This window comes from Prenolepis imparis, unplaced genomic scaffold (genome assembly GCF_030444845.1).
Source record: "Prenolepis imparis isolate NDT839.2.m4 unplaced genomic scaffold, iyPreImpa1.0 SCAF_270, whole genome shotgun sequence".
NCBI classification, from domain to species: Eukaryota; Metazoa; Arthropoda; class Insecta; order Hymenoptera; family Formicidae; genus Prenolepis; species Prenolepis imparis.
This window is the reverse complement of record NW_028141428.1, coordinates 1-23,363: the sequence shown is the minus strand read 5'-3', so window position 1 is coordinate 23,363 and position 23,363 is coordinate 1. Positions and strand designations below refer to the sequence as shown.

The following is a 23,363-nucleotide window of genomic DNA, read 5'->3' as shown; positions in this document are numbered from 1 at the left end:
CATCCTAGATATAACATAGTGAAGGCTATCCCCCTACCGAGTTATAGCCACGGGAATTTATTTACCTTCGCAGAAATAAACCAACCGATAGTAGCCATTGATAACGAAAATCAAAACTATCTAACAATAACGCAAAGTAATTTAGAAAAATGTATTAACGTAGACAATCACTATATATGCGAACAAAATAGGCCCATCTATCACATAAACGACAATGCGATCTGCGAAATTCAAGCATACACACACACCCCCCCGGGGCAAAAGTTATGCGACATACGATATATACATTCCAATCATACCATATGGATTGAGCTGACTAACCAGCATTCATGGTTGTACTCCACACTTACCGAGCAGCCGATAACCATAAACTGCCAACACCATGAAGAATATAGGACAACCATCGCGGGGACAGGACGAATTACACTAGGCAACACTTGTAAATTAGTAACAGCCGACATGATTGTAAAAACTTCGGGAACCATAGACGGCACATATCTCCAAGCGTACTTACCAGAATATAATATCTCAAGGTTAAAAATCGAAATACCAGCGAACCTGAATACAATACAGTTAAAGAAAATAATTCAAAACCCTACCGAACTAAAGGATTTAAGCTCGAGACTACAAGATCTAACAGAAGATCTAGACAACGTCAGCGTCAATCCGTTTTTAAAAAAACAAGTTATATATCCAATATCAGGTGGCACAGCCATTCTTATTATAAGCACAATAGCCATAATATTGTACCGAAGAAATAGAAGACAAAACCCACCACGTGAAGAATAGGGAAAAGGAAAACTCGATCCGTTTTCTTTTTTCCGCGGGGGAAGGGTGTTGTAACCGTAAACACTATGACCCAACCACGACCTAAAAACCCACAAAAGAGAACGCAGAATCAGCATTTCAAAAGATATAGCGCGCGCCTCGAAATCAAAAACGCAACCGATTGCATACACGCGTTAAGACATCGCGACACATTCGACATCGTAAAACGCAGACGATGCAAAACCGATTGCATACAGGCGACACATTAACCGAAAAACAAAACCTACTTTCGGGTAATATAAGCGCGCCTGATTAACTCCTCGGGGCCGTATTCCGAACTGAGGACGACAAGTAATTACATCTAATCTATTGTGAGGACGCGCTGCGATTCGACATACCAAAGAATTGTACACGTGAGTTGGAATAAACTCTTCTCTTATGACCAAAGTGTTCTTTTCACCACCCTCGACACTCGGAGTCCTAACTCCTAAGACGAACGGACCCCTCAAAGTATCCTACAAATCCCGTTGTACCCTGAGAGGCACAACACCTCGTTTGCGAGTATCTCTCCAACGCTGCCTTCGGATTGAGCACGAGCAAATTGATACATCTCCTTTAGCTCCCGATTAGCACCAACAAAATTAGTGGCGTTGTCGCTGTAGATCTTGTTTGGACGTCCTCTTCTTCCGATGAAACGGCGAAAGGTCGCCAGGAAAGCAGCAGAAGTAAGTTCACTTGTAGCTTCTAAGTGTATTGCCCTCGTGGCAAGGCAAACAAATAATGCGACGTACGACTTATTAGTCTTTCGACCTCGCCCCTTATTGATGAGGGTTACGATGGGACCGGCAAAGTCGACACCGGTAACAGAGAAAGCTCGGCTGGGGCGCACTCGGTCACTAGGAAAAGGACCCATAATTTGAGACAGACCCTTTGGACGGCTTTTTGCGCAGCGTATACATTCATGGCAAACTTGTCTGGCTAAGTCGCGGCCTTTGAGGGGCCAGTAACGCTCTCTCACGACAGCAAGAGCTGTTGACTTGCGTGTAATAAACGATGATGCTCTCTCTCGAATAATAGTTTTGACAATCGAGTAGCAGCCGGTAAGATAATAGGATGCTTGCGTTCGCAGGTCCAGGACGCGTTCTGAAGTCGACCGCCCACCCTGAGAACACCCTGCTCGTCTAGAAACGGATGCAATTGAAGAATCTTGCTTGATGATCCTAATTCACCCTTCTTTCTTAAATCGGCGATATCCTTTGCAAATTCGGTGGCTTGTACGTGTCGAATTGAAATCAAAGGGGACGAAAGGATACGTGTCGAATGAGTTGGAGATGACATCTCATCTCCAACTCATTCGACACGTATCCTTTCGTCCCCTTTGATTTCAATGGCAGCTAATCTCGATGAAATTCGTTCGTCTGGGGACCCTTGGAGATTGGATATAAAACGCAAACAGTATGCCAATATGCGCTCGATTTGCGTTAACGATGAGAACTTGTTGATCAAGTCTTGAAGTATGGAATCTTTGTTGTTTGCTAGTGAACAAATTCGTACGTTTTTCCGTTCCTCTGATCGAATTTCCTCTGTCAAATCGAATGATGGTTCGACGGCTGCAGTATCTTCGCATGATGATGAAACCTCTTCTCGCAACCACTGAGGTCCTGACCATAGCTCGGAATCCACTGAGGTCCCACCATAGCTCGGAATCCTTGATTTGGGTCAAGGTCGCACCTCTTGATATCAGGTCTGCAGGATTTTCTGTTCCCTTCACGTGATTCCAATATTTCGCTGGCAACAGTTCAACTATTTCGGTCACACGATGTGCTACAAATGGTTTCCATCGCGCAGCGTCGCCATGATCCACCAAAGAGCTACCTGGGAGTCAGACCATACTTGAATGCCATCTATGCGTACATTCAATATTCGATGAACGTCGGTGATTAGATGAGCGAGCAGGACCGCACTGCACAGCTCCAATCTAGGTATAGATATCGGCTTAGTAGGTGCCACTCTTGACTTTGAACACAGCAATCTTGAGGTAAGTACTCCGCACTCGTCTCTGGCTTGAACATAGATGCTCGCTCCGTATGCTCTCTCGGACGCGTCGCAAAATCCTTATAAGCATATGATCGTAGTAGCCTCGTTTGGAATAACACGTCTTGGAATGGCGACTGTTTCGGCAGTATTTAGGTCTTGACAGAATTGTTCCCATCTCTCCACTAGTTGATTGGGCAAAGAGTCGTCCCATTGACAATCGACTTGCCACGTTTCCTGCATAATGAGCTTCGCCGACGTAATTACAGGTCCAATGAGTCCGAGCGGGTCAAATAACTTGCTGATGGCTGATAAGATTTCGCGCTTGGTATTAACAGATTCAGCTCCACGCACCGTGAACTGGAATTGATCGTTCTTGGGATTCCATTTTATTCCGAGAGTTTTGATTGTGTTGTTCGCGTCAATATTGGATATATCCTCCCGCAACGATGGAGATATCTCGTTCAAAACTTCTACGCAACTAGAACACCATTTGTGTGTTTCAAATCTGCCAGATTTCAATATTGCAGTGAGCTGCTTCTGCAGCAGGTTGCATCTCGACATTGTCGGCACCCGCCAATATATCATCTACGTACATTTGTTCGCGTAACATTCGAGATGCAATCGGAAAAATTTGTTCATGCTCTTCCGCGAGCTTATACACGCATCTTATTGCTAAATACGCCGAGCTAGCTTGTCCGTAGGTTACCGTGTTTAAACGAAATTCTCGTACCGACTCGTCTGGAGACGATCTCCACAATATCCTCTGGTAGTCTCGATCTCTCTCGTGTATAAATACTTGGCGATACATTTTTCGGATATCTCCAGTTATCGCAACATTATAAAAACGAAAACGAATTATTACATCAAGTAGATTGCTCTGTATAGTAGGCCCGACGCGGAGAATGTCGTTCAAAGACTTGCCCGAACTCGTCTTACTCGATGCATCGAAAACTGCGCGAAGTTTCGTACTTGTACTTGTTTCCTTGAAAACGCCGTGGTGTGGCAAGTAAACTACTGGCTGCGCAACGATTCGATCAGATGCAGTTACTAACGACATATGCCCTGTCTTAATGTAATCGTTCATAAAATCGATATATCGCTCGCGCAAGATCTTGTCTCTATTAAAACGCCGCTCTAACTGCATCAATCGTCTGTGAGCAATCTCGCGTGATTCGCCTAGCGCGTTTGGATCATCGACAAATGGAAGTCGCACGACGAAACGACCGCCGTTAGTGCGAGTAGTCGTTTTCTCGAAGAAATCGTTGCTTTCCGAAATCTCCTTCGATTGCGGTTGTTTAGCGTCTGACCGGTAACTCTCTATTTCCCAAAATCGATTCAGGTTTCGATTAAGAGTTTCACAATGTTCCATTGAACAGGTTAACGCCGTTATTGTATCTAGATTGCAAAGAAGAGATGTAACGGACGGATGAGCAAACGTTCCCGCGATTATCCATCCCAATTTGGTATTTTGCATTACCGGGCAGTTGTTGCCGAGCTCAATTTTACCCGCTTCTAGCCACTCGAAGAAGAATTCGGAACCAATCAGCATGTCAATCGCACCTCGCTTGTAAAATTCTGTGTCCGCGAGTTTTATATTTAATGGTATTTTAAATGAATCGCGATCAAATTCAACTGACGATAGCCTTTTAGTGATTTTCGGTACAATAAGGCTGCATATACTAGCACGAACATCCGAATGTCTCGATTGTATGACGATCTCGCAACATTGATTGACGACACTTTTACTTTCGCTCAGTCCTATAATAATTTCGCTAGTGCGATCGCGTTTGACGCCAAGTCGGTTACACGCCGCGTGTGTGATGAAGCGCTTCGCTAGCGCTGTCGAGCAGAATTCGTAATGGCACGATAGATCCGTACAGCGTTGACCAACGCCGTGGCCATGAGTACATGTCTTTTGGCAGGATCGTTGACCGAGTGGTGAACAGGTGAGTTGCTATTCGTCTTATCGCTCGGGTTCGGCGCCGTCTGTTCGCCGGTGCCTGCGTTGCTCTCTGTTGTGGGACGATGACAAAGAGTGTTGTGCCTCCCTGAACATTCTCGACACGACCCCATTTTGCACGTCTTAACAAAATGGTCGTTGCGAAGGCAATTCGTGCAGAGCTTCAGCCGTCTGATCTCCCTTATCCGGTCATCCACAGATAACGCTAGAAACTTATCGCAACGATACATAAAGTGATCACCATGACATAAATAACATTTGCCAACCTCCGTTGAATTAGTTAACGTTGTCGTTTCGTCATGATTTCTCGTCCTTGGCTTGTCAGGATCGACCTTCCGTGAACTTTCCCTTGTCCTTGCTTCGATTCTTTCGAGTGTCTGGCATCGCTTTTCTAAAAACTCAATTAGAATCGCAAACGTGGGGTCAGTTATACTTACATTTTGCTCCCAAGCACGTAACGTGGCGGAATCAAGTTTGGTCTCAAGCATGTGTATCACGAGCTCGCCCCACTCGTCCGTCGGCAGATTTAATGACTTTAATACTCGCAGATGCTTCAACGCGTAGTCCACCAAACCTCGAATCGCGTTGGCTGACTCCTTCGGCATCGTAAATAGACACTGGATGTGCTTCTTCTTTATAGCCCTCGGGTCGTCGAATCGTCTCTTCAGTAGGTCCCATGCGACCTTGTAATTTGGATCGGTCAACTCGATTGACTCGATGATTTTGGCTGCGTTGCCACTTAATGAAGTAACCAAATATTGAAACTTCTGGATATTTGGAATATTCTCGTTAGAATGTATCATAGAATGGAATGTTTCCGAGTAGCGCTTCCATTCTTCCATTCGGCCATCGAATGTCGGAAGTTTTACCACGGGTAACTTAACCTTAGACTCTTGATTGGCAGTACTGCCTGCGAGATTGCGCAGTAGCTGCGTCTGTTGTTCGAACAGTCTTGTGATGGCGTCACCGCTACTACCAGACGCATGCGTACCGCCGTCTTGTATGCTCATTCGTTTTATGATCTCACCTTGCTGATGCAACAAGCGCGCCAACATTTCGTCGCTCGCCGACGAACGTGAATCGGTTTGTTGCGTTGCCGTGTTATTTGATCATTGTTTTAGCTTGATTTTTAATGACATGTACCTGTCCTCAAATTCCTCGTCTTCTTCTGTATCCGCCACGTCGATCTTGCCTTCCGTGTGGATATTGATATCATGCTGCGCCTTCTGGAACTCTCCTTGTATTTCTTGTAATCTTGAGAGATATGCTTCTAGTTCTTCTTGACGCACTTGATCTTCTCGTAATAGAACAACCTTTGTCTCGAGTCGAGTTAATTTGGCCTTGACCCATCCTCGTTGCTTGCGAAGTTTCCCGATCTCGGCCATGATTTTTCTCTACTAACCTCGTTTTCTCGAATATTTTGCCTCAGTGGACTGTATCACTACCTTGACTCGAACCTCGATTCCGGCTCGAAGGACCAATTTATGTAGGGTATTGAATCGTAGACTCGCTTCAATCTATAATGTCCTTTATAGCTTACTTACTTTTTCGACTCGTCTTATGGACGTACAAAAGAATACTGCTTACATACTTTCTCTTTCTCTCGATTGCACGCTCGCCCTAACGCCACCTACTTCCACGCGCGCGTCACGATTATCTCGAGATGATCGCGTCGGTCACGAACACCCGTATGACCTGATTTGCCGCATTTGTAGCATTGCGTGCTCGTTCGTTGACTTTATCGCGATTGTTACCCTGTTTTATTTTGCGCGGCATTTGTTGTTCGCGACGCATTAGACCCCATAAACTTTTCTTCCGCGGTTGCGTCTGTTATCGCTTCTTGGAGGGTTGCATATCGTTGTGACCGCACAAGTATTTTCAATTCGTTGCGTAACCCAAATTGGAAATTGAGTAATGCTTGGCTTTGGATGGTATCTAAAATAGCACGTTTATACGTGCTCGAATGGTTTTCTCCCTCAATCATCGAACCGTATAGTTTCCTAGCGAGTTTATCGACGCGTTGCCCGAAACTTTGTGCTGATTCGTTAAATTTTTGTTGGAGTGAATTGAATTCGATTTGCAAATGTGCTGTACTCCGCTTACTTTGGTAAGAATTTTCGAGTTGGTTTTTTAATTCCTCGAACGTTTGAATATCTCGTGTCTCGAAGTCTTGCATGGCTTTTCCCCGTAATTTCGTAAATAAAATTCCCTGGATTAACGCTTTCTCGTCATCTGGGTGAATATTTTTAATCGCGTAAGTACAGGAATTTAAAAATTCTTGTAATCGGGTTCGCGTCGAATTCCGATATCATTATTCGCGCTTCTTTTAATAACATGTAGCGTTGTGCGGTATTCCGCCCGTTTCGTATGTCACGTTCGGTTCGTCCGTAAGCCATACGAGCTCGTGCTCTTCGGCCGAATCTCAATCACTATCGCGTTCGCGAAATCTTCTCTGCCTATTGTAGCGCCTATCTGCTCCTTGTTCGCGTGTGTTTCCGCGTAAATTCCGTCGATCTCCTGCGTCTCGATCGCGAGGGTGATCGCGGTGATTACGTTGATTATTTCTGTGTCTGTCCACGTCTCGCTCGGGAGTGAGTTCGCGTAAATCTTGCCGACTGTCGTATCTCTCTTCCGCATCTTGATTACGGGTGTTCACGGAGATTTCGTCGATTATCGCGATGCCTATTTGTATTCCGATTGCGCGTGCGTTCGCGGGAGCTGCGACGACTTTCGTCTGATGTCTCCCCGCGTGACCTCGAATCGCGTATTTTGTTTATTTCCGTCCGCATTTCAATTCGTAGGTCTCGTATGCCTTGTAGCAATTCGTGCATCAAAGGGTTTTCCTGGTTCTTATTGTTTTCGACGGGTGTCCTTTGTTCAGCGGGTGTCCTATGTACGTCGACTTCTACGCGCTGTACGTTTTCGTGCGCTATATTTTCGCGTAGGCGACCAATTTCGCGGTCGACAGCACCCTCGGATACGTCAGCTGCACCATTGGGTGGAGGGTCCATTACCGACATATTGTCTTTGTTAGAATCAAAATCGCTACTATCGTACGTAGTTGACCATCCGCTTTTCTGCGACACGTTGCTAGGGGTTCGGCTCACGCGTATTTTAATTTCCTCTTTATTTTTGTTATTCGACTTCGCTTTCGCTTGAATATTCGTTCTCTAATTTTCTCCGAACTCGCTCGAGTCTTTCTACAGTTAACGGTAACGCTTGAATCGCACGCTTGGCTGAGTCGCTGTGTAGCCAAGATTTGTTCGCTATCGGTTTCGGGGGTGTTTTGTTCCCTTCCAACATTCAAAATTTTTACAGTAATTATTTTCGAACTTACAGTATTACGGCTAGCATGATCGTGCGCTGTGCTGCTCGACTGCTGACGCTGCAGGTCATTGCTCGTCGGCGTTGATACGGCTGGCGGCCCAGCGTTGTAAGTTGATACGGGTCGTTGCTCGGTTGCGCTGCGCTCTCCTCGGTGTGTCGTAGGTCGCGTTGGTCCTTGGACGGCGACCTACTCTACTTTTGCTTGACACGTTGCCCGTGTGTATGAGACGAACCGTGGTGCACATACGGTATGATTCTCTTGGTCCGTCAGCTGTTTTGTTATCTGACGTGCCTGCTTCTACACGTTATATATATGTATGTTGTAGGTCTTAGTATGCTGCCTTCTGTGTTGTCCTTGTTTCGTCGATTATTTTCGACGTGCCTGATTTTTAATACGGTTGTATTATTTCAGGTCTTCAGGTTTCGGTTGATCCTGGCGGTCTTTCGACGCGATCCCACCGCTGCCACCAATATTGTTGTGTGCCTCGGGTAAGGCACAGGGGTCGCGTCGAATTTGAGATTGGGATCTCTGGATGTCAGGGTTGTTCGGCCCGGGATCTTATATTTTATAACTGTAGATCTTCATAAAAATATACTTGATTTTTATTTAAATGTTTACACTTTTATTTAACTCTTATCTCAGTTAGAGTACTCGCGCTCGTGTCGTATCCTTGAATGGTTTAGAATTACGGTCATTCCGCGACGTTCGTATAACTTAGAATTGCTTAGTTATAATTTTAGTAACCGCGTTACACTTAATTCGGTTCTTAATTTGTGACTGCCGCGAGCGCGTCTATTGTTCGGTTTTATAGCCGGATTTTGGAGTCTTTTGATCGGAGGGGGTGCCTGGTAACAGGCCCTCTTGGTCAAAGTCCCGGGTGCAAGCAAAGGAAATTCGAAGTCTCCTTCGCTTCGCTTGCATTTTTGCAATTTTTAGGTTTCGCGCGTGACTCGTTGCGTATGCGGTTTTTTCGTAGCCAGCGCGTTGTCAAGCGGATGTAATTTAAGTAGTTATACCTATTGAGGGCTATAACAACATGCATATAGAAGATTTCAATTCGGGAACCTCACTTTCCACGGTCTTTCTGTAAACGACGTGAATAGCCGTTTGATTTCTTTAAATAATACTAAAATTGATATTCCGATGTCGGAAGATCTGAAATCAAAAGAAAATGTAAATATTTATATTCACATAGTTTTTAAGCATTATTCTGTAAAAGTAGATTTATTAACAAGATTTTGTTATCTATAGGCACTATATGTATTTATACTCACCTCGAATGTACATGTTGCGGGATGAGTGTGAGAGAGAGAGCAAACGCGCGCGACCGCTCTCACTCCCTCGCTCTCTCGCTTCGCTTCTAGAGCAGATTGCGCGCGCCACGACAGGCTTCGGAGAGCCGCGTTTTCTCGACCGCTCACGGGCAACCGCCGCGCGAGCAAAACAAACGGCTTTGTCCTCCGACTTTCGGGAGGGCCCGATATTCTTTGTCGCAAGACCAATATTTGTTTGTTCTCATGTTAGAGAACTCTCTCGAAGGTCGGAAGGATAAAGCCGTCGGCCCGTTACCGCCGATCTCGTGCCACTAGTCTCGAAACCCTTCGCGCTCGCGGATCTAGAAATTCTCAGTACTGTTGGATTTTACGCGGATTCGTTGCTAATCTTTCGGTTGCCGCTCGGTTTCCGTCGCGTTGCACTCCGCGCACTGACTCTTGTAAATATTCTTGTACAAATCAATATACTGTCTGTTACCGTCCATCACTGATTACCGCTTATTCTCACATTTCACTGACCACTTGACGTCGCACTTTTTCGAGCCGCCATTTCCATACTGAACATACAGATGAAGAGGGATATCAAAATTTTTGGTCCCCAGTATTTTTTAACGGATGCAAAAAATTACCACACTCCGTAGTTTATAAAGGTATCGCCAAAAAAATGCAATCTATATGGGACATCCTACTGCGTATGCAATGACGCATAGTAATGAAGTTTGTAGCCAATTAATTTGCAACTTTTTTACGCAACTTTTTAGCGGCAATTTTATTGGCTACAAACTTCTCGGTCCGAGAACTTGGACCGAGTTCTAGCATCGTGGACATTGGCCTTTACGACCGTCGCCTTCACTTGACGCCAGCCTCCGTTCTTCACGTAAAATTTTTTCATTTCTTCTTTCCGAACCACCAGCAACACACATAACCATCTTATCTTTCACTCCGTTCTATTCTGCTTCACTCCACTCGCACCCACGACATACAAATTAGTTATTAATAATTATTATTAGAATAAAGAACACAGCACGTAAACAGATTTAAAGGGACACAAAAATTGGAAGTGGCGCCCTGTCAAAGCTCTCGTACAACAGCGTCGCAAGAGGAAACACACTCTCTCGAGATCTCGAAGCTCTCTCTCTGTCTCTCGCGCGGGAAATTCAAACTTGCTTATAGAACATTTAACGTTCTCCACTTCCTTTAATAATACTAACATATAAAATTAGTTAATATATTCGCATATAATTAAAATAGGATATTGCTTTTCTTACTAACATTATTCTAATTGCAAGATTGTGAATAAACATAATAATATTGATAAATACTATATACCGGGTGTTAAACGTAACAGCTGGAATATCTCGTAAACAATGCATTTTAGAAAAAAATATTTCCTACAAAAGTTCTAGGATTTAGAGGGGGACATAACATAGTAATATTCATATGACCTTGGGCGGCGTCTCCAAGGTCAAGTGAAGGTGAGAATTAATTTTTAAAATGGAAACCCATATTTTTTATTATAACATCTTTTTCTACTAATTAATTTGAACAACTTTTATTTGAAGCATTTTTTTATTTACCTAATATTTTTTAAGATATTCAAGAAAAATTTAGTAACTCTTTCAACATGTTTTGCTATGTAAAAATTCCGTCTTTTTTGTTTAAAAATGTATTAATAAAATATTTTTTCTTTCTGTCATTTGGCTTTCAATTGTATTGTAGTTAATCAAAAAAACACATAACAGATAGACTGAGCATATGCTAAATGTGTTTACAGTATTTTGTTGTATCGTCAGCGCCAATCCACAAAATTTCAGCATAACGGTAAATGAAAAAAGAATAGAAAATGGAAACACAATTTACTCTAATGACCACATTAGTCGCATTACTGTAACTAATTTAAAAAGTTACACATTCCCAATTCCCACCTTCCGTAAATATGAAATGTGATTCATAGGCATACTATTAAAATGAATAATCTATAGACAAAATAGTATTAATAATCAGATAACAAATCTATCATTCTTTATCTCTTACATATTAAAACAATATTTCAAACAAATGATCATAGAACAATATATGCATGGGTGACACATCCTTCAATTTTATGTACCTACACACACGTCAACAACGCTTTATATAAAGAATTACTAATCTTTTAACATGTCTATATCCCTCGAAAGATATAAATGATGATAAATAACGACATTAATTACAAAGATATAAACAATATTATCTATATTCATATATGTATATAAGCATGTTGACTTCAAAATACTGTACCGGATGTCCCATTTTAAAGGACCTACTCAAATATCTCAGAAACACTGCGTTAAATCAAAAAATGTTTCCTACAAAAGTTGTAGGGTTTCGAGGGGTCTCGTCCAGCTGGGGCAGAGACGTCCAGCTGGGGCAGAGTATTAAATACTTAGGACTCTGGCTGGACGGAACTTGGCGTTTTGGCGACCATTTTGATCGTCTGGCAGTAAAAGCCAATGGGGTAGCGGCGGCACTTAGCCGCTTGCTGCCCAACCTTGGCGGGCCAGACGATCGGGTACGGAAGCTGTATGCGAACGTGGTAAACTCAGTGACCCTTTACGGGTCACCAGTTTGGGCGGACGCGGCGATGGCCACGCGACGTATTAAAGACGTCCTCCGCCAAATCCAGCGGAGAGTGGCCATTCGCGTCGTCCGCGGATACCGCACAATTTCGCATACAGCTGCCTCGGCCCTGGCGGGATTGCCTCCCATGGATCTCCAGGCGTGCACCCACAAAAGGGTGTACGAAAGAATTAAGGAGCTCCGTGGGATGAACTTCAGTGTAACTGAGAGGGTCCGAGGCGTCGTCAGAACGCAAGCCCGACGACGCATGATCGAGGAGTGGGGGGACTACCTGGAAAATGTCCCCCCAACAAACTCGGGAAGAAGAGTCGTCGGGGCCGTGAGACCGGTGTTGGACGAGTGGGTGGATAGGTCTCACGGCAGGATGTCGTTCCACCTTACACAGGTGTTCGCCGGACATGGGTGTTTCGGCGAATACCTGTGTAAGATAGGGAAGGAGCGCACCACGAGGCGCCACCACTGCGAGGAGGACAGGGACACGGCGCAGCACACGCTGGAGTTTTGTCTGGCGTGGGCAGAGGAGCGCCGTGTCCTTGTCCAAATTATCGGGGAGGATCTGTCGCTCCCGACCATCTTAGCAGCGATGGTCGGGAGCGAGGAAGTGTGGGAGGCGGTCTCCTCCTTCTGCTTCAAAGTTATGACGCAGAAGGAGGAGGCCGAAAGAGAGCGGGAGAGACGAGGAAGAGGGGGGAGACTCCCTCTCTCCCCTGAATCCAGGGAGGAGAGGGACGACCCCTCCTGGCTGCATGGGCGAGGAAACCGCCGTGGTGGTGGCCGGGGGCGGGTCGGGCCCGGGGGGGGGGGCGGTGGCCGAGAGGGCACGAGAGAGAGGTGCCCGTGGTAGAGGGGGCGGCGACGGGGGCGGCCCGCCAAGGCGGGGACGCGGAGGCGGATCCCCCCGTCGCAGGAGAAGAAGACGCCCCCCGGAGGGGGCGGAGTAGTAGACGGGAGATTGGGCGTGGGGCGCGGTGCCCCCCTCGCCCGATGTTAAGTAAGGAGGCCCGTTAGGGCGAAGCAGTCCAAGGAGGAGGGCGGGGGCGGGTGTCGCCCGGCTGGCGGCCGCACGGCGTAAGCCCTGCGGCCGGGAGTCGGGCGGCATCCGCTCCCGCCCCTGCCGAGTTCCTCCCCCAGGGGAGGGCCTCGGCGGTGCCCCCAGGCCGATGTTCGAATCCCGTAAAGGGAGGGAACCGCGACCTGGGGGCACGGGGGATCACAGGGGCCCAGAAACACACTGGGCCCCATTGCACGTGGTCCCCCGGGAAGGGACGCGGCAGCGGCGGCCCTCTCACCGGTGCCATAGAGCGCCGGTGGGAGGGCACCACTGCCTGCGGTGAGGACTCCCCCCCTTCTGGGGGGAGCCCTCAGGAGAAGAGCCCCCGGAGCGTCGGCCGAATCTCCCGTCCCTTTAAGGAGGGAGAGGAAGCCCCGCTTCGGGGGCGGGGGGTGGCGACCACTCGAGCCGTGACCCTGCCCCCCAAACTCTTTGGGAGGGCGTGACGTGAGGGCGGTGCCCCCCTGCGTCACAACCGGGAAAGGACCGCACGACCAATTCGCGGGGGAGAGTATCCTCCTTTCAGAAGGATGCTCTCCTGAGAAGGTAGGGCCAGGGGATGGCAAGAAGTCATGCTCGGCAGTTCCTTGCCATCCCCATAAACGCCAGCGAAGGCACCCGCTGTGGTTTTAGTGAGGTAGATCTTGGACCCCATCGTCCACCCCGTGGATCGATGGGGGACAAGGAGTCCCACATAACCCTCATCCCCTACCCGGGGGTGAGTAGTACTATGAGGTTTCTACAGCGCAAAAAAAAAAAAGGGTTTCGAGGGGGACATAACATAGTAATATTCATATGACCTTGGGCGGCGTCTCCAAGGTCAAGTAAAGGTGAGAATAAATTTTTTAAATGAAAACCCATATTTTTTATTATAACATCTTTTTCTATTAATTAATTTGAACAACTTTTATGTGAAGCATTTTTTTATTTTCTTCAAAATTCATTCTCACCTTCACTTAAGGTTAACCTTCACTAACCTTGGAGACGCCGGCCAAGGTCAAATGAATATTACTATGTTATGTCCCTCTCGAAACCCTACAACTTTTGTAGGAAACATTTTTCGATTTAACGCAGTGTTTCTGACAATGAGATATTTGAGTGGGTCCTTTAAAATGGGACAGCTGGTATGTATAAATTATGTAAAAGGTATTAATATTATTATACTCTCTTGAAAACTTCATGAAATCTAAAGAGTTCACTGCAATAGTATGAACACATATATACTATATATATATATGTACATATATATATTTTCTTATTTGATCAACAATTATACTTATGAAAGAAATAATAAGTTAGTGATAAGAAAATAATTATTATTTTGAAAGAAATATAGTATATGTGGTATTGCAAAATGTGCCTTGTTATTTCTTTCATAAATATTATATTTATACATATAATGATATTTGAAACTACTTTCTTTGTCATGCTACAATTCTATTTTCTTTTATAATAATATTATTTATAATTATTAATTATATTTCAGGCCTCGTTCTCAAGATTACAACATGTAGTACCTCTTCGAGGTGCTAGAAGTCACAACGTTTTTAGATTTTTTGAAAGGCCCGCTCCATTTAGCGGCGCCCCCTTTCTCCATTGCTTTTCGTTGTGCGCAAGAAGACACTTCGTGTCAATACGTGCATAATTATATGTACCCAATTAATTGCAAATCAGGTAAAAAATCATTCCAAAAAGGCACAGAAAGTCGAGTGATAGGGATTCCACGGAAAGACTGGAGAGAAAAATTAGAAAATATAAAAAGATATTGGAAAGTCGGCAAGATGTAGAATTAGAGATTAGGCCTCCCGAAAAGGAGATCAATCCACAATTAGCGCAGGATGAAATTAATCAGCAAATAGATACCGGTAAGTACTTATTATTGTATCAGTGAGCTTACACTTGAGGTAAGACAAAACTGAACATATAAAGCATCATTGCTTGATACCAGTGAGCTTACACTAGAGGTAAGACGGGCTGGAAGTATAATGAGCTTGCACAAGAGGCAAGAAGAGCTTTTTATGCAATAAAACAGTGAGTTTACTCTAGAGTTTACATATAAACTTATGTCTTTCTGGCGTTATTATTTCAAGGACGTGAGGAGGATGCGATAAAGAGGGTAGAGCTGGAAGATGTAAACAATAACCCAGACGAAAGTCATTTAACCGAGGAGATTCTGAAATTTCTCGGAGATAATCCTAAGATTTATAAGGCAATCGAACCAATTACATAAGGATATATCAGACCGACTGGAAGGATGGATAACCGAAGGATTACCGAAAGAAGATCAAGAGAAGCTCAGTAAGAAATATTCTCGTCCAGAATGTTTGGAAGCGCCAAAATTGAACCAGGAAGTAGAATCCGCAATGCAAGAAGCGGCGATCAAAAGAGATAAACATTTTCTAGAATGTCAGAATATTATTGGATCGGCAATTGCGAGTGTAGACTCGGCATTATCTCTAATACTATCAGAAGACGAGGAAGATGTGGATGAGTTTTTGATTATAGAAAGACTTTCTGATACAATCAGATTCTTAGCCGATCTGTTTAAAAAATAGACAGTTTGCAAAAGAGCTTTTATTTTACCAGGTCTAAAACCTAAATTAAAAACAGCTCTTGAAAAGACTAATTCGGAAGGCTTTCTCTTTGGAAAAGAATTGGCCGAAAAGATCAAACAAGCGGGAGTTATGGAAAACACTATGGCCAAAACACTCAAAGAACAACCACCTAAGAAGCAAAATAATTTTTTTCCAAAAAACTGGAAAGGCCAGCCTTGGAAAACTTGGAACAATACTCAAACATATCGACAACAGAACCAGTTATCGAGACGTCGATTTTTCAAGAAAAGGACGCCATATCAGAATCAGAACCGCTCTCAGAATTCGAACACCAAATCGAAGACGACGAACGACAAAAAGACAGCTTAGTAAGTCCCATAGCAGGCAGATTAAGGAATTATTTTAAAAACTGGAAAAACCTAACAAATGACAAATTTATTTTAGTAGTGATACAGGGCCGGTTCTAAGTCAGGGGCTCTGAGGGGGGTGAGGGGCGAGGGAAACCTATGGCGCGGGGAAATGACGTCACGCGGAGAGGGGGAATGACATCACGCGGGGAGGAGGAAGCGTTCGCTAGGTACCGCGTGGGATCCGCGGGGAGGGGGAGGCGTCTGCGAGGTTATTGTCCGCGAGGGATCCGCGGGGAGCGGGGAGGCGTCCGCGATGTTTTAGGGTTCGCGAGGGGTCCGCGGGGAGGGGGAAGCGTCCGCGATGTTAGGGTCCGCGATGGGTCCGCGGGGAGGGGGAAGCGTCCGCGATTTAGGTGCCGCGAGGGGTCCGCGGGAAGCGGGGAGGCGTCCGCGATTTAGGTGCCGGGTCCGCGAGGGGTCCGCGGGATGCGGGAAGGCGTCCGCGATGTTAGGGTTCGCTAGGGGTCCGCGGGGAGAAAGGAATCCGCGAAAGACCGCGTGAAGCTTTGTTGACGAGGGGTCCGCAGGGAGAGGGAAACCGCGAAAGACCGCATGGAGCTTGATGGGTGAGGGGTCCGCGGGGAGAGAGGAACGCGAAGGAGAGCGCGAGGCGAACGCGAGAGAGAGATGACGCACGCGAAGAAGAGAGATAGCGGTCGCGAGATAGTGCGAGATGGAGAGGTAGCACAGCGAGGAGATGACGCGAAGGAGAGCGCGAGGCGCACGCGAGCGAGATATCGCAAGAGAGGCGTATATGCAAGAGCGAGAGAGATAGCGGTCGCGAGAAAGAGAGAGATGTCGCGAGGCGAGATAGTGCGAGGAGTACGCGAAAGAGAGGTAGCGAGAGAGAATTTTTTCTATTAATAATATTTTTAAATAATAATAATTTTAATAATATTATAATAGGAGGAAAAAAGAGAGGACTTATCCTAAAATAAATACACATGATTTAATATTATCAGTAATCTTTAATAAGTATAATGTGTATAAAGCGAAAGACTCGGGTTCGATTCCCGATTCAGCGACTTTCGGACCAATATTTTTCTCACTTATGAAAAATTTGTAATTAATAATTTCAAGTTGTACTTTATAAAGACCACAACCATATGGTCGATAAAGTAAAAACTTAGAAAAATTCATTGGCTAGTGTGGTCGATTAATTTAACTACCCTGTTGATTATTTTACTAGCGTTATAAAAATAAAAAACATATTTAAATTTGCTCCTGGACCTAATCATGGAGCCCACCCGTATAGATGATTTTCCAACTGTTTAGTATACGCCGGCGGATATACAAGGCGTTATTTACAAATAAACTATATAAAAGCAAAAAGAGAGAAGTATTGTTTCGAAGGGTCTGAATAGCTTAGAGGTAAGAGCAGTCGCCCGGAAAGCGAAAGACTCGGGTTCGATTCCCGATTCAGCGACTTTCGGACCAATATTTTTCTCACTTATGAAAAATTTGTAATTAATAATTTCAAGTTGTACTTTATAAAGACCACAACCATATGGTCGATAAAGTAAAAACTTAGAAAAATTCATTGGCTAGTGTGGTCGATTAATTTAACTACCCTGTTGATAATGTGTATGATACATTTTTGCATGTGTGCGTGTGTGTGTGTGTGTGTGTGTAAGATTATATAATATAAAATATAAGAAAAACATAATAGTAACCAAAAGAATAATATAATATATGAATATATAATACAGAATATAGGAATATAATGAATATAAGAATATAATATAAAAAGATATAAAAAAAGATATATTAATAATGAAATATAAGATTAAGATTAAAATATATAATATGTTAGGGGAGGGCGGCGGCTCCATCTTGTTACAGTAACTATTATACGATTATACGATTATACGATTATACGATTATGGGTCTCTATCTACCAGTCTACTGAAACAAAAGTAAAAATTCATTATTAATTTTAATATATTATAAAAATAGATTAAATATACTTACAATAGTACCAATCATTAAAACGGGAACGAGTCGGGAACGAGTCCGAAAAGTTCATCGGACGGTGGTGATGGTGATGGTGATGGTGGTGATGGTGGCGATGGTGGCGATGGTGATGGTGGGTTGAGTTCTGTTACATAGAAATTATGAAGTCCCCAGCGCGAGTATAGGCGTTCTGTATAAGATTTTTTAAAACCGATCTCTCGACTTTGTATCGCGTGCACGATCGAACTCACTGGATTATTTCCCGATATCGCTGGAACACTGACACCAGGTTCGAAAAGTTTGCGTAATGAGTACTTCAAACCCTCGCGAAGCAACGCATAATAATAATCTTCCAAATGTTCACATTCAATTTGTTTTTGCTCTTCCATCAACAACTCGATACACGCGTCACATTGATCCTCCCACTCAGCGCATTCTCTTTTCGAATCCACCCAAAGGAAATGACTCCACAAATGCCGTTTTAATGCTTCGATTTCCTCCATATTGTTCGCCATTTTTCGATACACATGGAATGTTTTTAATTAATCACTAAAATATACTCACTATAATAGTTTATGCAAGTTTATTTTGTGCAAATAGGACACAGATTGCACGATAGTATTTGGTATATTGAACCTCTACACTCACAACATCTATCTCCCAAAAGATAATTTTTCATGTTCACGCACAGCACGAGCACGCGTGTACAAGTCATTAACTCGCAGGAAACACGCTGTGCAAAATTTATCATTATAAACTCTATAATAAAAAGAAATGCAACACATTTTCTGTAGTTCATCAATGTTTCTAATGTCTGTCGGTTTTAAACGTTTCACACGTTTATCAATACACTCACTGCAATCACTATCATAATCAGAATCTTTTAAAATTCCTATATCATCATCGGATGATTCTTCATTGTTCACTTCTTCGATATCCATGTCTTCCTCTTCATTGTTCGCTTCTTCAACATTTATTTCAATATCTTCATCATTGTCTTCATCAATAATCACATCTTCATCACTATCTTCTATATTCATTTGTTTCTTCTCACTTGCACTTCGCCCAGGACACTTTAACTCGTCAAATGCTAAAAACTTTATAACGGGACACATATTATAATGTTGCTCCCCTCTTGATTTTAATTCTACATCTCTCTTGTTCTAACTGGAGTATCATGTCTTGGCTAGCTCATCACTTTTTAAATCTCCAGAGAACGAAGAAATAGTTTTGTCAGCTATATCATATTGAGAAAAAAATAATTACACACAGTTTAACCGTAAAATAATTTTTATTTGTTACAAGCATTATGAAGAATATCTTTTACAGCACAAGCTAATAATTCACAATCAATAAGTGATTCGCTGTCAAACATAGGGCTTTCACGTATCATTTTTGCGGCATTGCTCACATCACAGATATTATCAAGTTGTAAAATATTTACAAATTGTTTAAACTTTTCAGTAACAATATGCAGATTTTCACACAACCAGGAATACATATGATCTATACATTTTTTAAATAAACGTAATAAAGTTGATGGTTTCATGTATAAAGTATTATTAGATGATGTAATCTTTATAATTTTTGAAGTAGACATGTTAACCAATTCAAGTGTCAGATCACAAATCCATAGCGGAGTTTCAGATCGCTCAATATCAACTCGTTTCTGCATTAGCGATTTCCATATTTCAATAGGCAATATTATTTGATTGCCTCGATTATCGCCAATAGCCAATTCCACATAAGATACTCCAACGCTGATTCCTAATACTTGTATGACGTAGCAGTCAGGGCATATCTTCTTCCAAGTATACGGACCGCACGATGAGAGGAAGCGCTATAAAATTTGTGATTATTTAAAAATCATTATTTAAAAAATCATTATTTGGCAAAAAGAATCGAAACTTACTTGTCACATTTCTTCTTGCACAAAACATCACTCTCCTGAATTCTCGAAGCGTAATAATTCATGCTTCCGGCAACTACAAATTAAGAGCCCAAATTTTAGATGAAATTTTTACAGGTACTTTACTTATTTATTTATTATAGCATATTTTGATAGAGATGAGATTAAAAAATATATATAAACAATTCAAATACATTATTTTAATTAGTTTTAAATATTGCAACATGGAATTAAAAAATAATCTTACAATTTAAGAACTCAAATTTTAAATGAAATTTTTACAGGTACTTTACTGCCAAACAAGTGTTATTTAATTGATTGTGCCGTAAATGTTGGTTTTTTTATGCAGCAAATTATTTACAAAATATCCTTCCTTTACCGAAATATCAAAGTGCTCAAACGATTGTGCAGAAAGAAAGAAAATATTTCCATTACTCCATGTGGATATAAATTTATTAATATGCCAGGATTTTCAAGCAATAGAAAATAATATAATGATAGAAGGATCACGACGTTGTTGCGTCGTGATCCTTAAAGAACTGCAGCGGTTTCGAAACGACAACGTTTTCCCATACAGGTAACTATTTAAATTTATATTAAATGATTGATATAATAATTATTATAATTTTAAATGTTTAATGAGAGATGTTATATAAATTGTTAGACAGTAACTTATTAACATTATTATCAATAAAATATTATCACTAAAATATACTAAATAAATTGTTTTATTTTTTAGGACCTTATGTTATTCTAGAAGTATATGGACATGAAGAACAAATATAAAATTAGAGAACATTCCTAAAAAAATTAAATTTACATTTTTTGAGAAAGATTATTATCTTATTGGCTTTATCAACATTACGGTTTCTGGAAAACAAACCTGGTCAAATGATATTGGACATTACGCAGCTATTTGTTATAGAAATAATAACAAATGATTAAAATATGACGATTGTAAGGATGCAGAACAAATATTAAATACAAATTACAATGCGTGTCCACAACTTATTTTATACACACAATGTAATTATCAAAAGATATAATTCAATAGATAATATTCAAAAGATATAATTATATTTAATTATATAGTAGTATTTTTATCTCAATAATTTTATTGTATTGTATATTTTATATACATATATATACCATTCTTATTTAATTTGTATACCTCAATTCTTTCCATCAACTCCTGTATCTAATATTTGATACTGATAATTAATGTTTTGCTAACAATTTCATACAAATCAATATTTATGCAAAAGTTAATAACTTCTTGAAGTTTTACTAAACAATTTAACCAATACATTAACAAAAACAATTTTAACTGATTTAATTTTTTAACTATTGTAAAATAATTATTATTTCTCGATCAGCAAAATTCACATCAACATTTTAATTAGTATTTACTCTTGTAAGTATGGTGGTTGGTGGTGCTCACGTTAGGGGCGGTTTTTCGGCCAAAGGGGATGAGCACGAAAATCTCATTAAACATATTTCGAAAGCACATAAATTGAGAAATATTTTAAGCATTAAACCGAATCGCTATCTGTACTTTAACTGGTACTTTACTCTTGGTGGTGCTCACGTTAGGGGCGGTTTCTTGGCCAAAGAAGATGAGCACGAAAATCTCATTAAACATATTTCGAAAGCACATAAATCGGGAAATATTTTAAGCCTAAAACCAAATCGCTATCTGTATTTTAACTGGTACTTTACTCTTGGTGGTGCTCACGTTAGGGGCGGTTTCTCGGCCAAAGGGGATGAGCACGAAAATCTCATTAAACATATTTCGAAAGCACATAAATCGGGAAATATTTTAAGCCTAAAACCAAATCGCTATCTGTATTTTAACTGGTACTTTACTCTTGGTGGTGCTCACGTTAGGGGCGGTTTCTCGGCCAAAGGAGATGAGCACGAAAATCTCATTAAACATATTTCGAAAGCACATAAATTGAGAAATATTTTAAGCCTTAAACCGAATCGCTATCTGTACTTTAACTGGTACTTTACTCTTGGTGGTGCTCACGTTAGGGGCGGTTTCTCGGTCAAAGGGGATGAGCACGAAAATCTCATTAATCATATTTCGAAAGCACATAAATCGGGAAATATTTTAAGCCTAAAACCAAATCGCTATCTGTATTTTAACTGGTACTTTACTCTTGGTGGTGTTCACGTTAGGGGCGGTTTCTCGGCCAAAGGGGATGAGCACGAAAATCTCATTAAACATATTTCGAAAGCACATAAATTGAGAAATATTTTAAGCCTTAAACCGAATCGCTATCTGTACTTTAACTGGTACTTTACTCTTGGTGGTGCTCACGTTAGGGGCGGTTTCTCGGTCAAAGGGGATGAGCACGAAAATCTCATTAAACATATTTCGAAAGCACATAAATTGAGAAATATTTTAAGCCTTAACCGAATCGCTATCTGTACTTTAACTGGTACTTTACTCTTGTATCAGCGATATATATCCATCTTTTTTGGAGTATATCTTCGCAACTATTATAGATAGCCTAATTTTATTGAATGCATCTAAAAGCACATAAAAAACACATAATTCTAGCATTTAAACTTTTTTTAAATTTTAATTGTACACCGAAAAAATCGTATTCTTCATTTTAGAAGAATTCCGTGTAATGCTAATCAAATATTCTAAAAAGAGTATACTTTTTCAGAATATTTCCCTCTAAAGGTCTTTTGATAAGAATAATATATAAAATAAAGAAAATATTCTAAAAAATTTAATATATATCCTATTGCTAAGGTTAGATAGTCATAAACGAGAATCGTGTCGTGTGCGCACATGTTATGCGCATCACGGTATACACAGACATACGCAGGCATTCTCGTTTCTACACGTCATCCCCTTTATGATCTGAGTATCGGTCTCGAATCTGGTAATAGAAGTGCAGTCCTATTGCTAACAATCAAAAGTGTTGTGTAATAGAAAGGGTTATAATTTTCTGTGAATGTTTACGTTTATATTTTGTCATCTCAATAATATTTCAAGTGTGAAATATAATATGGAAGAAGTGAAAGAGTGGCTGATTCAGTATAATTTTCCTGAGTTAATCAATCGTTTTGAGAGTGAGTATACGAATTAGAAAAGTATTACAGAAGTATTATATATATGCGTGTTATTGCTGTTTTGTATTAAAATATGTTGTATATTTAGACGAAAAAATAAATTCAATGCGAAGATTGAAAGTCCTCACACAAGATCTCGTCAAAGAGCTTGTCCCAGAAGTTGGTCTTCGGGCAGATTTCGAGAACTGTTTAGTTAACTTAAAAAAAGAATATGCCCCATTAAAAAAGGTATATAATATTATGTACAATATATATTATTTCTATTTACATATTAACAAAAAAGTATTTGAGTTTCTAAAAACTATTTCTTTTATAGATTAATACACAAAATTATGCAGATAACTTAACTGAAAATGTCATCTTAATTATTGATAATAATTACTTCACGGATGAAGAGGGAAACTCACTT

General features: G+C 41.6%; 2 protein-coding genes across 2 annotated transcripts; both read right to left on the bottom strand.

Annotated features, from left to right (window-relative positions):
- Positions 1-2,152: 2,152 nt before the first annotated feature.
- On the bottom strand, positions 2,153-4,354 carry LOC145948178 (uncharacterized). The gene is made up of 4 exons (XM_083057915.1): positions 3,668-4,354; positions 2,925-3,390; positions 2,733-2,882; positions 2,153-2,643 (listed from the first exon to the last, which is right to left on the bottom strand). The coding sequence occupies exons 1-4, from the start codon at positions 4,352-4,354 to the stop codon at positions 2,153-2,155; spliced, it is 1,794 nt and encodes a 597-aa protein (XP_082914041.1).
- Positions 4,355-4,638: 284 nt separating this feature from the next.
- Positions 4,639-5,820, bottom strand: LOC145948176 (uncharacterized). The gene has a single exon (XM_083057914.1). The coding sequence runs from the start codon at positions 5,818-5,820 to the stop codon at positions 4,639-4,641; it is 1,182 nt and encodes a 393-aa protein (XP_082914040.1).
- Between the last annotated feature and the right edge of the window lie 17,543 nt (positions 5,821-23,363).

Coding starts and splice junctions, on each gene's coding strand:
- LOC145948178 (XM_083057915.1), bottom strand. CDS start 4,354: ATGCTGATTGGTTCCGAATTCTTCTTCGAGTGGCTAGAAGCGGGTAAA. Junction 3,391..3,667: donor TACAGAGCAATCTACTTGAT/GTAATAATTCGT, acceptor AAATGTACGTAG/ATGATATATTGGCGGGTGCC. Junction 2,644..2,732: donor ACCTAGATTGGAGCTGTGCA/GTGCGGTCCTGC, acceptor TCTGACTCCCAG/GTAGCTCTTTGGTGGATCAT.
- LOC145948176 (XM_083057914.1), bottom strand. CDS start 5,820: ATGTTGGCGCGCTTGTTGCATCAGCAAGGTGAGATCATAAAACGAATG.